General features: G+C 50.2%; 1 protein-coding gene across 8 annotated transcripts in view; it reads right to left on the bottom strand.

The window, feature by feature from the left end:
- Nucleotides 1-1,331: 1,331 nt before the first annotated feature.
- The window catches only part of EXD3 (exonuclease 3'-5' domain containing 3), a 611,569-nt gene continuing 599,243 nt past the window's right edge, over nt 1,332-13,657 (bottom strand). For all 8 annotated transcript variants that reach the window (XM_030535478.1, XM_030535484.1, XM_030535479.1 and 5 more), the window contains one exon: nt 1,332-1,865. In XM_030535478.1, the coding sequence (XP_030391338.1) occupies nt 1,531-1,865 (335 nt within the window). In that variant the 3' untranslated portion in view covers nt 1,332-1,530. The remainder of the gene's footprint in view (nt 1,866-13,657) is intronic.

The following is a 13,657-nucleotide window of genomic DNA, read 5'->3' as shown; positions in this document are numbered from 1 at the left end:
TCATCCCACCCATCTCAGAAACAGCAAGTGGACAGTGCTGGTGGAGGCTTACCCTTCAATTCTGGGGGGACCTGGGTCTCACTCCTGCTTATGACTGTCACGTCCATCTCCACTCATCCATTTGCACTGCATGGCTGTCCTGTGGAATCCAACTGGAGCTTGCTGGCTGCTTCTCACCAGTCCTTTACATGTCTCCTACAGAGTCCCATTCTGCCAGTGGGGCCACCATGTTCTGTAAGGTGCCCTGTGACCCTTGGCTCTGCACAAAGGCCAGGCAGTGTGGCCACAGTTGGTTCTTGGTGTGATGCTGGCAGACCAGGTCTGATCAGGGCTACAGGTCAATTCACTTGTGTATTAGTCCAAATAAAATGAGTGTAAATGTAGGAGTGTGCTCAGGTGTGAAAACTAGTGGAATGTTACTTGTATTGTTTTCACTTATCTGTTCCTGTTACAGTGTAACAGCAAACATCTGCATTGTGCACCCCTGTAACTTAGTAACCCATCAAAGAAATCTTGTGAAACGCTAAAGAAGGAGTTAAGGACTTTAACAGAAAATCCTAATTTCAAAGCAAGTGGCCATTATATATGATGGTTCAAGGTCAAAAGATTAAGTGCATTCCCCACTCTCCATCACCAAAGGAAAAGCCCATGTGGGAACAGACACTGTCATCTTGTCTTCTGTCAGAAGATATAAGAACGGATTCAGGGAAAGAGCCTTCATGTCTGGACTGTTTGGAGTCTTACAGGGAAGTGTACTGGATGCAAAGCAGAGATCCCCAGAGACAATCTGGGTTCCCTGAAAGACTTTTGGGAAACCAGACGTCTATTACATCACTGACACCATTTGGAGTTACAAACTGTGACTCACCTGTGCATATATTTTACCTGCTTTAATCTCAGTAACTCTCATTTCCCTTTCTTAGCTAATAAGTCTATAGTTAGTTTACTATAGAATTGGCTGCCAGCTTTGTCTTTGGTGTAAGATCTGCAGTACCAGTTGATCTGGGGGTGACTGGCCTCTTGGGACTGGAAGAAACCTGATGTGGTGTGCTTTGGGGTTTAAAGTATCTTTTATCACAAAGTTGAGCTTGCCTGGGTGGCAAGATAGACTGGAGAGTCTAAGGGGACTGTCTGTGATTCCATGGTGAGCAGTTCCTCACCTCACATACACGCCCCCCTCTGGAGCTGGAGGGAGCTGCTCTGTGGCAGGAGGGCTGTGCCGATGGGGGTTCTCTGAGGGAGGCATGGACATGGCTCCATGGGTGGTTAGGGAGCAACACCCCTTCCCCCAGCGACACCAGTGCAACAGAGGACAGGGATCGGTCCCGGAACATCTCAGATTTAATGATCTCCATGGAGGCCATTTGATATCAGCCTGTAGGTACCATTACAGTATCATGAGCACCCTTTGCCCCAAACTCCCAGCCCTTAACATCAAACCAAAGTCCATTTCCTGTTAAAGACGCAGTGGCTCATCGGGGAATCAGGATCCAGCTGAGATTCCCAGTCCCTAGTCAGGAACCCTCCACCTCAGCTCAGCTCGTAAAAGCTTTGGCTTCCCTCTGCGGTGCCCAAAGCCTCCTTAAACTGAGAGACCACTCGCCCAAAGTGCGAGCCCTCCCAGAACACTTTGCCGCACTGCGTGCAACAGTAGAAGTAAGATAAGTCCGCTTTACCCAGCACCCCAGGCGGGATGGCTGCTAGCTGAAGGGAGGCACCTGTGGCCAGCGTCAGGGTCTCCACATTGAGGTCTGACTCCTCTAGCCACTGGCAGTTTGGATTATAAACTGGCTGCGGGGAGTCGGATTTTGAGGTGTCAGATGCTGGGTTTGTCTCTTGTTTCTCTTCAGACTTTGCCAGCCAATCTGTGGAAACAGGAGAGAACAAACAGACACTGAATGCTGAGTAACAGGTGTGATGAGCTGGGTTGGTGCTCAACAATGATCTTTACAATATATTTTAAATGGAAAATGCCTATAATGAAGTATTTAACAGAAGAGATGACCTCACTTTACAGTGCTGTGCACAGGCAAGGGCAATCCATGAATGCGGAACAAGCGAAGCGACTAACGATGCTTAACGTTAATTGACAAATAAAACAGAAATAAACCAACACTTAGGGGATTGCAGATGTTTGTGTTTGCTGCAGATTTTAGTTGTAAAAAATCATTGACATTCAATAGTAAAATTCATTCCATGCACACGCCTTGAAATCGATTAACTTTACTTGTAAACTTCGTTCTGGAAACTCTGAAATTCAAGATTTTTGCCATTTACACTGCTGTGAATTTTCTACAAAAATAAATCATGACTCAGCCAGGGTGTCAGTAACAGCAGCCTCTCTGGTGCTGGTGCCACAAAGGAGAACAGCTGTAGACATGGGCACTGCTTCCCAGGCACTGGCTCCACCTACCGCATGCTCCTACCAGGGGGAAGTGTAGGGTGTGTGCCCACAGCAGCGCCTACGCCAAAGGAATTCTCCCTTGGCCCCAATGGCAAGCAGGGGCCAGAGTGAGAGCTGGGGGGATCCTACCCCCAGAGTATCATCTGCAGCTGCTCTATACTGTCTGGTATTGGGGAACCCTGCTGATTGCTATGGCCAAATGAGGACACACAGAGCCCCCAAGTTAAGCTTCAGCAATTGCTGCTCATCCAGGCGGCCTGCAGCCACGTCACTTTGGGTTGCCTGGATGTGCTCGGATAAGAAACCACGAAGGAAAACGCAGGTCCTGGGGATCAGAGGCAGGGTCTCTACTGAACCAATGGCAAAATGTGTTGCTGTGGGTCGAGTGCTCATGACAGTGCTGTCTGTTATGTGTACTTTGAAACTGAGGTCCAAACAATTGGAGCTCATTAAATATCAGATTGCACATTCCATAAGAGGAGGGATATTAACTAATGTCTTGGACAAATGCCAGTTTGGGCAATACATTCTGTAATTCCCTCTAAAGTTTATGCAGATATGGTATCCTTCACTGATATGAGATGTTGTGTAGTTGCTGTGTACTTTCAAACTGCTGTGGCACTCCACCCCAGAGGTGGCTGCATTTCAAAGGTCACAGAGAGTGAGAGAAAGCAGAAAGATTGCAAAGTATTTTGTGATCTGTGAGGATGAAAGGAGCTGTGGAAATGTTAGATAGCATATGAATAGTTATCCGGATTAGTGATCAGCTTTGGAAAAGTAATTGACTCAATTAACAATCTACACTGGATTGTTAATCCAGGTCCTAAAGGCATCGGGCACTAGATGGTTTAGGGCTTGTGTTTTGCAGAAACCCAGAATTGGAGCACAGTTATGCAGCCCTCTTGTTTCTCTCCTCTGCCCCCCAACAACAAGGTGATGTTTGCCCTGAGGTGAAAGAAGCCAAAGAGACATGTTCCTCTGATTCCAGATGATGTGATCCTGCATGGCAAGCTTCCTGGGGAGTTCAGTTTGTGCACCTGCTCCCAGCAGGCAGCTTTGGCTGGGCACTTCCTAGAATCCCATTGTGGGCATAGGGACCGATGCCATTGCCCACAAAGCTACAACACCTATTGGTTTTTTGGCACTGCAGTGCAGGTTCTCATTGCTTGTGTCCCCATGGCAAGGGCATGGCTGAGTCCAGGAGGCAAAAGTCCAAGACTGACTTGACTGTCACCCATCAGGAAGTCTGGCAGAAAGTGACGCAGGGAGGCAGACTGAGTATATTAGCAGGAGCTGATTCATCCTTGGCATGGGGAGCTCTCTTGCCTAGACAAAAGTTATACAACAAAAGGCAACTTACATCTATCTAGTATGACATCACTGGGGCTGTTCCTCTCCAGGGCACGAGAGCTCCGTCGGAAGGTGTCTCAATGTTCCAGGGAGTGCAATAGAGTAATACCGGCATTGTCCTTAGCTCTTCAGCCCTGGATCTCAAAGCACTCTGCTCAGAGCACTCAGTGCCACTGGCAAGTGATGAAGTGACCTGCCTGAGGTCACAAAGCAGAGCTGGGACTGACTCCTGGGTCAGCTACTCCTCCACTGGCCCATAATGCCCCGCGTGGGTGCAGACTGGAATTCAAACACAAGGCAGTGTCACTGGGGAAAAATCCTAGGGTTGAAACCAGGAAGATTCTAGAGGCGTATGTAATATGTTCTGTAGAAATGGCTCTGAAATCCTTTGGGGATAAATTCTGTTCTGTCTCCTGGGAGCCACAGCCCGGGTGGGTGTGGGGAGCTTTAAATCACGTTTACACCCTCCAGAGTCTGTGCTGCTGTGAGAACTGCATGGCCGCTAAAGCAGCCCCAAGGACAGCCAAGAATCCCCCTGACCCCGGCACTCAGTGTGCTGATACTCCCCCTGCTGAGCCCAGTGTGCCCTAAGCCAGAAGCTGCAGGGGGGCTGTGCCCAGTTGGAGGAATCTTTCCCCTGCCTCTTCCAGCTCCCTCTGTGGCCCAGGAATGCCCCAAAGCAGCATGCAGGAGTGGAGCAGAATCAGCTCTGTGGAAGGTCCAGATGTGGGTCCTTCCTTCAGGCTGCTTAACCCTTGCTTAGAATCCATGGCAAGGAGAGCTCTTGATTGCCTGCCCCACAGCACTGTGTGACCCTGCAGGGAAAGATGAAGGGCCACTGTGCAAAACTGTGTTTCAGCTCCCACCGTGCTGTGATTGAGCCCCATTCAACAGAGATGTATTCCCAAGCCATAGGCGCTGCTAAGCACATGCCGAGTGCCTGGCTATGTAGTGCCTATACATACGCAAGAGGCTGTGAATTGCTATCAGACCAGAGGCTGTGTGGTCAAAGCACATGGCTGGCATTCAAGGGCCCAGGCACCTGGTTCCAACTCCGATAGAACTGACCTTGGAGAAGCCAATTCCTCCTTTGTGTCTCAGTTTCCCCATCTGTAAAACTGGTGTAATAATCCCTCCCTCCCTATCCCACAGTGGCATTGAGAGGCTTCACAAATTAATGTATAAAGCACATTCAGATCCTTCGATGGAAGGTGCTGGAGAAGGATCCAGTACTATTATTCTAAAATAACAGGGGTTTCTCAGCACGTGCCTATTATCCTGGCCCCAAGGTACATGAGAGTCATGACAGACATAGCTACCATGTTAGCAGATACACTTTAAAACGTCTAAGCACCCTGAGATCAGATCCAAGCCCTGCTGATCAGGAAGACGGGAATGCCCTGGGAATGGATTATATGCCTTTTCTAACATCCCACGTGGGATCTCTTTCCCAAACTATCCGACCACCACAGAAAGGAAACAAAGAACTGGGTAAATGTGATGACAGACCCTGACCAAAATGTAAAGACATGAGGGCTGTCACTCAAACCACCACCACCAAGGAAGATTTCAGGACACAGTCTATGGCTGGCTTAAGACACCTCCGGTCCTAAACTTGTTGTGTTCAAGTCCATCCATGGAGTCTTTAAATCAAGGCTCGATGTCTTTTGAAGGGAGCCACATGCTGTTAAGTTCAGTGCAGGAGTCACTAGGGCAGTTCTCTGACGAGTGCTATGCAGAAGCTCAGCCTAGATGATCACAGTGGTCCCTTCTGGCTTTAAAAATCTGCAAATCTAGGTAGGGACTTTTCAGTTTATTTTGCCTGTTTGACAAGGGGCAGGCAAAGCCGAGAGAGGCACTGATTCCCAGGCCAGAAGAGACCACTGTGAACATCTAGGCAGAGCTCCTGCACAGCACAGGTCAGAGACCTGCCCCACAGCCATTCCTACAGCAGAACTTTTAGAAAAACATCCAGTCTTTGATTTTAAAACTGTCAGTGATGGAGAATCCACTAGGACCTTGGAAAGTGGTTCTAGTGGTTAATTACTCTGACTATTAAACATTTCCCCCTTATTTCCAGTCTGAAACACAGAGTAACTGTGTGACCCAGGACAAGTGATTACTGCCCTGGGTCTCACTTCTGCAGAATGGAGAGAATAATCCTTCCTTTCTCCTGCCCACCCTTCTTCTGTCCTGCCAGTTTAGATTGTAAGCTCCTGGGGTGACGATTGGCTCTCACTATGTATCTGTGCAGTGCCCAGCATGACGGAGCCTTGTACCTTGGCTGGATCCTCTAAATGCTACTGTAATACCAATAATCAGGGGTCACCCAATGAAATTAATAGGCAGTAGGTGTCAAACAAACAAAAGGTAGTACTTCTCACACAATGCATAGTCAACCTATGGAATGCATTGCCAGGGGATGCTGTGAAGGCCAAGGCTATAACCGGGTTCAAAAAAGAACTAGGTAAATTGATGGAGAATAGGTCCATTAATGGCTATTAGCCAAGATGGTCAGGGACATAATCCCATGCTCTGGGTTTCCTAAGCCTCTGCCAGATGCTGGTACTGGATGACAGGGGAGGGATCACTCGATAATTGTCCTGTTCTGTTCATTCCCTCTGAAGCACCTGGCTCTGGCCACTGTCAGAAGACAGGATAGGGGCTAGATGGACCATTGGTCTGGCCCAGTATGGCTGTTCTTATATTCTAATAATGATCAATAATAATGATAACCTCAAACACAGCAGTGTGGAGCCCCCAGCAGTATAGCACTGGGCTGAGGACACCTGAGCGAATCACTGATTTTCAGGTCAGTAGCTGAACTCAAAAATAAAATAAAAAAAAAGACAAACTGAATTTTAGTCTGTTTGTCTCACTGAAATGAAAACCCACAAAAATGTCATTTGGGCTGAACGAGGCAACATTTCAAAATGTACTATTTGCCAAAAAAATCCACCAGCTCTAGTGCTGGGGATGTGGAAAAATCCCCTGGTATGCCCTACGATATTGCCCCCCTTCTGTCTTTGAAAATGCATGTTCAGCCCTGAAATGCTTAAATACAATCACCCCTTTCCGTTATTTTCTTCTCTAAAGGTACCAAGCTGTCATGGCTGGGCTTTACTGTGCTCTTCCAGGAATGCCTGGCATTTCCCCCTCTCTTTGGAAATCTCCCTGTCTGTCAGCCCTGGTGCAGCTCTGCGAGCTCAGCTCTCAGCCACGGGGCCTTCACAACTAGGGTGACCAGATGTCCTGATTTTATAGGGACAATCCTGATATTTGGGGCTTTTTCTTATATAGCCTCCTATTACCCCCTAGCCCTGTCCCGATTTTTCACACTTGCTGTCTGGTCACCCTATTCACAACTCTCCCACCGGCATAGTGGATAGTGTGTGGGATTTAAAAAAAATTCTTCAGGCACCCTGTAAAGCGTGAAGTACCAACCCCCTGCCTGGCCACACTCCCCTTCCCCTGTGGGATGTGGCTGTTGGGGAGGGGGGGGGGCGGTCATTGTTACAAAGAAAAGGAGAGAAAAGCTTGCGACACCCAGCATTTTGCCTTTCGATCGGCCCCGGCCCCCTCTTAATTGTGGTGCTTCAATGGGTTGAAAATGCAACATCACTTCAAAGTAACAATTTTTCAATGGGAGCTTGTAAAGCTACTCTCCCCTCCCCCCCCCGCAATGGAATTCGGTTCAAAGGCTTTTGAAGATGCCTGTGTCCCTGTGGCAGTCTGTCTGAAAAGGCCACTGGGAGCCAGTAAGCAGGGTGCCAACTCGGCAAACAATCTTAGAAAAAAGTCACTGTGAAAAGGTCATCTCCGTGGTGGCTATGGAGAGAAAGGGGCTGTGGGAGGAGAGGGGAAGATTTCTTTAAGGAGGGATTTTTCTCCCCCCATCTTTCCTAAAGCAGGGTAAATGTGGCGCCTTATCTTGTGAGAGTGCTAAAATCCACAGCATGGCTCCAAGCTGGGGCGCCCACACAGGGAATTCTGGTTTCCAGCGATCATGTGCTGCTGCGCTGGGGCCCCTGGGAATGCAGTGTGCACAGAAACAAAGAGCCACACCTTGACTGCAAGGCAAACTGGCTGGACCCGGGCACACGTGCGTGCATGGGCACCTTTCACAGTTCAAAGGCAGAGGATAGCTCATTGTGAGCCCCATTCGGGCTGCAATCTCCTTGGCACTGTGCATTGCTGTGTCCGTGCGCTGGCGGATGCCCCGCCAGACAAGGCTGCAAATGGACGGTCTGTGGTGGGTGTGCAGCAGTGTGGCTGAGGGCGCTGGCGCCTGCTATGTATCTGGGACAGCTGTCTAAGCCGTGCGGCGCAGTCACAAACGACTGAAATCCCAGTGCAGAGCACTGAGATCAAGCAGTGGTCAGGGGGCCTGGGAGGCCAAGGGGAGCCAAGAGCGTCATTACAACATCCCAGGAGATTCTTACAGCTGCATTTTCAAGGGACCTGTCTGTAACCAGTCATGCCAGAGCATGGATTCCCACTGCCACCCTCTGAGGGGCAGAAATGAATTCTGTTCACTATCAAATCAATTAGAAACACCTCTTGGGAACTAATAATCCCATTACAAAACACCTTTAAATTAAAAAGGCCTTTTCCTCCCCTCCTTCCCCCCTGCCCACCGGGATCACTCTGGGATGACGGAGTCCAACAGCCTTTGTGCAAAGGGATTTCTGACGTTTTATTCTGTATAGTCAACCAAGGGTTTGGCAGGCAGAATATATCTCCCTGCTTTGAAACACCTCAAAAGTGGGGGGTGCCAAGTAGAGCTATTCTTCCAAACTCCCTGCCCACTGGAGCTGTGAAAATGAGATGCTACAGACAGCACAGGGTGCACAGATCTTCACAATATGCATGCCCTTCCCCCACGCTCTCTGTGCCACAACTGCTGTGGCATTGGCTATGCTGACTTTCCCCTCAGGACACAGGTCACCTCATGAGACTCTCTTGGGCACTGGCTGGCAGACTCCTTCACGCACACCCACTGATGTGGGTCTCATTACCCCACTGCGCACAGCAACCAAACTTCTGCTGTCCAAACTCAACAGTACTGGCTCGGCCTAGAAAACTGGATAAACCAAGCGATGGCCATGTCCTGTGCCCTATGTGATGTCCTAAGCCCATGAAAAAAGAGAAACTGACAGGACCTGAAATCCTCATTTCCCTCCAATCTTTATCTAAGAGTCTTCCCCCAGTCATCTCTGCCAGGGCTGCGACTTGATGCCTGGGTTCCAGGATCCAAATGCAGCTGCAGCGGCTGCTCTGACACTCAGCAATAGTAGTAAATATTTATGAGGGAAGCACTGGAACGACAGGACAGTCTCCGTGATGGCAAGTGTTGCTAGTGCCGTAGAATCCAGATTAGCCAAACTGCCGGAGTGGTTCTGATATTGGGAGGCAGTAAGTGGATCACAAAGAGAGCGTGGGAGGGCTAGAAGGAGTGGCACTCCAGCTTCCTGCATCCCACTGTAACAATCTTCATGGCCTATTCCAGGGCCTCACTTTCACACTGGCAGCAGTGCTTAATCCCACACTACTTGGGGTGAAATGGGACTTCTTGCCTGTTGTGACAAACTCAGTGCTGTAGGGAGTCAACTAATCTCCATGAAGAGGAGTTGGGGCTCTGGAGAGAGGGACATGTCTACACTTTGTGAGGACAGCTGAATGCCCAGGCAGCTTGGAGGCCATGAGGGGTAAAAAGAAAGGTGGTTACTGCATTGTTATTGATGAGGTTTCTTCTTGGGGAAATGAAGCCGCCCAGACAGGGGAAACAATGCTGGTGGCAATCCAACTTGGAGTGTGAGGGGGTGCTTCTCTGACCTGCTTTCTCCCCGAATGAATGCTCCCCACTTGGACAAACACACAAATAACAACACCCTCTCACTGCTCAGCTCCAGATCCCAAAGCACTCTGCTGCGTGTGTGTGTGTGTGTGTGTGTGTGTGTGTGTGTGTGTGTGTGTGTGTGTGTGTGTGTGTGTCAGGGGGCATCACTAAGTCCATTTTACAGACAGGGCAGCCAGGCCCTGTGAGGTTAAGTAATTTGCAAGTGAGTGTCAGAGCTGGGACCACCAGACCCCAGACTCCTATCCCACGCTCTTTGCCCTCTGTGTAAAGTGGTGGCTAATGAGGAGCCAGGTTGGAGGCTGGCCCAGCTTGAGGGGGATTTGTCTGGGAGACGGAGGACTGGCAGGGGGAGAGCTGGTGATCAGACAGATTCTCCCTACAGACTGTGGTACATTCTACCCACCCTCATTAAGGATGCCAGTGGAAGGTATGAGCTGACCAGTCCCCCCAATGTCCTTTATTCACTACAGGGCACTCGGCAGAGCCAGGTGCTTCCGAGCCTGCGTCCCACTGTTAGCAGGATCCCCCACACACCAGCACTGAATTGGGCACAGGGCTGGAGAATTCCTAGTGACAAGAGCAATGGGCCAGAAGCAGGGGAAAGGTGGTTTTCAAGGATAGGGTTTTTTAATGGGGTTTGCTCCTCCATCACTTAGGCATTTTGAAAGCCCCACCCTTAAATGTTTGCTTAGGGTAAACAATGTTAGAAACCGCGCTTTAAAAATACTCTCCATATGTCATGTGAGTTCCAGGCCAGGGTAGGAGGCTCTCTCATCTTGGACCCTGTCAGAGCGAATTAACGTAGTCTCACTTGGGATGCTAATGCCACCCCAGCAAAGGGTCCATCTCCTGTTCTCTTCTTGTATAGGCCCAACTGTGGCAGACAGTCAGCATTCCTACCCGTGAGGCTTGGACCTGGGCTACCAATGCTCTTGTGTCTGTACTGGCTGGGTAGCAGCAGCAGGTCCCTGTGGAAGTGTGATACTTGAGAAATAATGGACACCTGCCATATCCTGAGACAAACAAAGTTGTACCAGGAGGTTCTGACATGCTCACAGCCACACCCGCCCCCCAGGGCTATCACCGTGAGCACTTCCCTCACACGGGCAATATACTCCACTGTCATTTGGCAATTAAGAGCAAGGTGTTCTGAAGAAAGCACTTGTCATAAAGACTTTGCTCAAGTCTGAAAACACACCCGGGAGCATTCTTGGAGGACAAAGGTCCATGGGAAACCTTCTCTTGGTGAGAGATGGCTCCTGATAAGGGAAGTTACGAGCCTGAGAAACACACTCTATTGCAGGGAACTGAAGATGCCTGATTATCTTTTCCTTCCAGATAACTGTGATAAGTAAAGGACAAAGGACTCTGGATTGTGCAACCAGTTCAACGCAGGAGGGGCCAAGTTCTTAGGGCTTTCTCGGAGCTGCGTAGGACGGAGATTGGGAGCTAAGCCCTGTGCCCCCCTTTGCTCTGCTGATGCAAAGCAACAAGGCAAAAAATGGCATGAAGCAGTCCAAGACTCTCCTTGCTCTCTATAGGGTTTCATGGCAGGGAAAGGGATCCTGTTGGATTCTCTGCCTTCCCCTAGCCTCCCCAGCAACCCTGTCTGGCACCTCCTGCCCCCAGTAAGTGAGCAGGGGCGGCTCTAGCCATTTCGCCGCCCCAAGCATGGTGGCATGCCGTGGGGGGCGCTCTGCCAGTCGCCAGTCCCGCGGCTCCGGTGGACCTCCCGCAGACGTGCCTGCGGAGGGGCTGCTGGTTCTGCGGCTCTGGTGGACCTCCAGCAGACAGGGCGGTCCACCGGAGCCGCCTGCCGCCCTCCCAGCCACCAGCAGAGCGCCCTCTGTGACATGCCACCCCCAGCACGCGCTTGGCGTGCTGGGGCCTGGAGCCACCCCTGCAAGTGAGCACCATGTTTTGTTTTGCTGGGTTTTACTCTTGCATCAGCAAAGGATACAGTTGGCTTTTGCTTATTGTCTGCTCACCATCAGTATAATACTGATGTGATGTCTGCACAGCTCTGGGAACCCACGGCTACCACCTGTCAGCGTATCTGCACCATGGGAGAGGGAAGGGGGCTGACAGACATTTCTGCTGAACATCCAGCCTCTGAGACATTCATGCTGGGCTCTAGGTCTATCCCCAGCCTTGCCCCTGACCTGTTTTTCGGGGCAGGGACTCTCTCACTGTGTGTGTACAGTGCCTGGCACAGTTCAATGCCATTACTATTTGATATTTATATTGTGGTAGTACCTAGGGGTCTAAAACAGGCCTGGGCCACATTGTGCTAGGTGCTGTATAAACCTATAGGAAAAAATGGGGCCCCAGTCTCATTTGGGGCCATTAGGTGAGCCTGTAATAAATAATAATAATTAAGAACAACATATTATGGTTATGGGGTTGCACTCAACCTTGCACTAAATGCTTATCTTTCTGAGGCAGCTCGGTCTAACGGTTGAGCATGGGAGTGAAAATCAGGACTTCTGGCTTCTACCCCTGGCTCTGCCACTCACTGCCAGACCTCATGGAAGCTCCATTGCCTAACTGTGCCTCAGTTTCCCCATGTCCAAAGCAGGGATAATAGTGCTCACCCACTTTTGTAGTCTATGGGTGAAAAAAGCTATGTGGCTCCTTCAGCTGGAGATCCCTGAGCACTGCTCCTTGGAGTCATTATCCTAAGCCCACTGCAAATGCTCATGAAAGTCTGGGTTGTGTTACTGCATGTCCATCCTTATGTGGCAATTGGATTGGCACAACATTCAATACAGAGTGCCAAAGTGCTGGGTCCTACGCCTTATAGTGGAGTGAGCCGAAGTAGCATGCAAGGGTCAGGCATGAGATTCTGTAGCTCTCTCATGAGACCTCAAGCCTGCCTTATTTTAAAGTGACAGCTCCATCCCAGTTTCAAGTGTAATTAACTGAGGCTCTAAACAGACTGACACCTCTTTAGCTGCAGACTTGAGTCCATGGCTAAGGAGGCTGTGGGGTTCACCAAGTTGTGAGGAAGTGTCGGTGAGTTTTGTGCATTGCCCTGGCAGCCCCTAGCCTCAGAATCACTGGCCTGGCCCCAGAGAGCTTTGGTGGAGAAGGGGGTGGGATGCAGAAAGACCCCAACTCTTCCCTGGGACACATGGGGCTTAAACCTCAACACAGAACAATTGATAGCTGCAACGCTTTCCCTGTTTGGCTGCTTCCTCCCCCACTTCCTGAGATCACAGGCCACACAGCAGAGTGAAGGGCTGAGAAAATTCTCATGCTGTAATCAGCAGTGCAGTGAAGAGTGACCTTAAGAAGCTGAGGGGAGGAAGGAAAAGAAATACTGATTCACTTCTGCAGGCAAGTGAGTGGGAAACGTGCTGAACAAACAGGTGTCCAGGGTCACAGTCAGGGGAGCGCTCCTGGGCTGTATACACAGCAGCCTATCTGCAGCAACCCCATCTTAACAGTCATTTTTCCCATGCTGTTCATGTGACACAAACAAGGACCCTTCATCCACCCTCTTGCCATTTGCACTGTCCCACGCCAAGGGTGCCTTTGGAGCTCACCACACTGCACAGTGTTGCGTTCACAACCACCAGACCTTCTAATGAACAGCCCTGGGTCTCTCCGGGGATTTATTCCCAGCTCTGCTGCTACATGGAGCAAAATCTAGGCGGAATGGAAGGCTCAGTAGCCTCAGCTCGAGCTTGGCTCAGTGCAGGAATCTCAGTCTTGACCTGCAGCATCCTCTGCTAGTCCAGTCCTGGCCTCCACATGCTGTGCCAGTGCACCTCAGTCTTGACCTGCAGCATCCTCTGCTAGTCCAGTCCTGGCATCCACATGCTGTGCCAGTGCACCTCAGTCTTGACCTGCAGCATCCTCTGCTAGTCCAGTCCTGGCCTCCACATGCTGTGCCAGTGCACCTCAGTCTTGACCTGCAGCATCCTCTGCTAGTCCAGTCCTGGCCTCCACATGCTGTGCCAGTGCACCTCAGTCTTGACCTGCAGCATCCTCTGCTAGTCCAGCCCTGGCCTCCACATGCTGTGCCAGTGCACCTCAGT

This window comes from Gopherus evgoodei, chromosome 16 (genome assembly GCF_007399415.2).
Source record: "Gopherus evgoodei ecotype Sinaloan lineage chromosome 16, rGopEvg1_v1.p, whole genome shotgun sequence".
NCBI classification, from domain to species: Eukaryota; Metazoa; Chordata; order Testudines; family Testudinidae; genus Gopherus; species Gopherus evgoodei.
The sequence above is the reverse complement of the archived record's forward strand: the minus strand, read 5'-3'. Positions and strand labels throughout refer to the sequence as shown.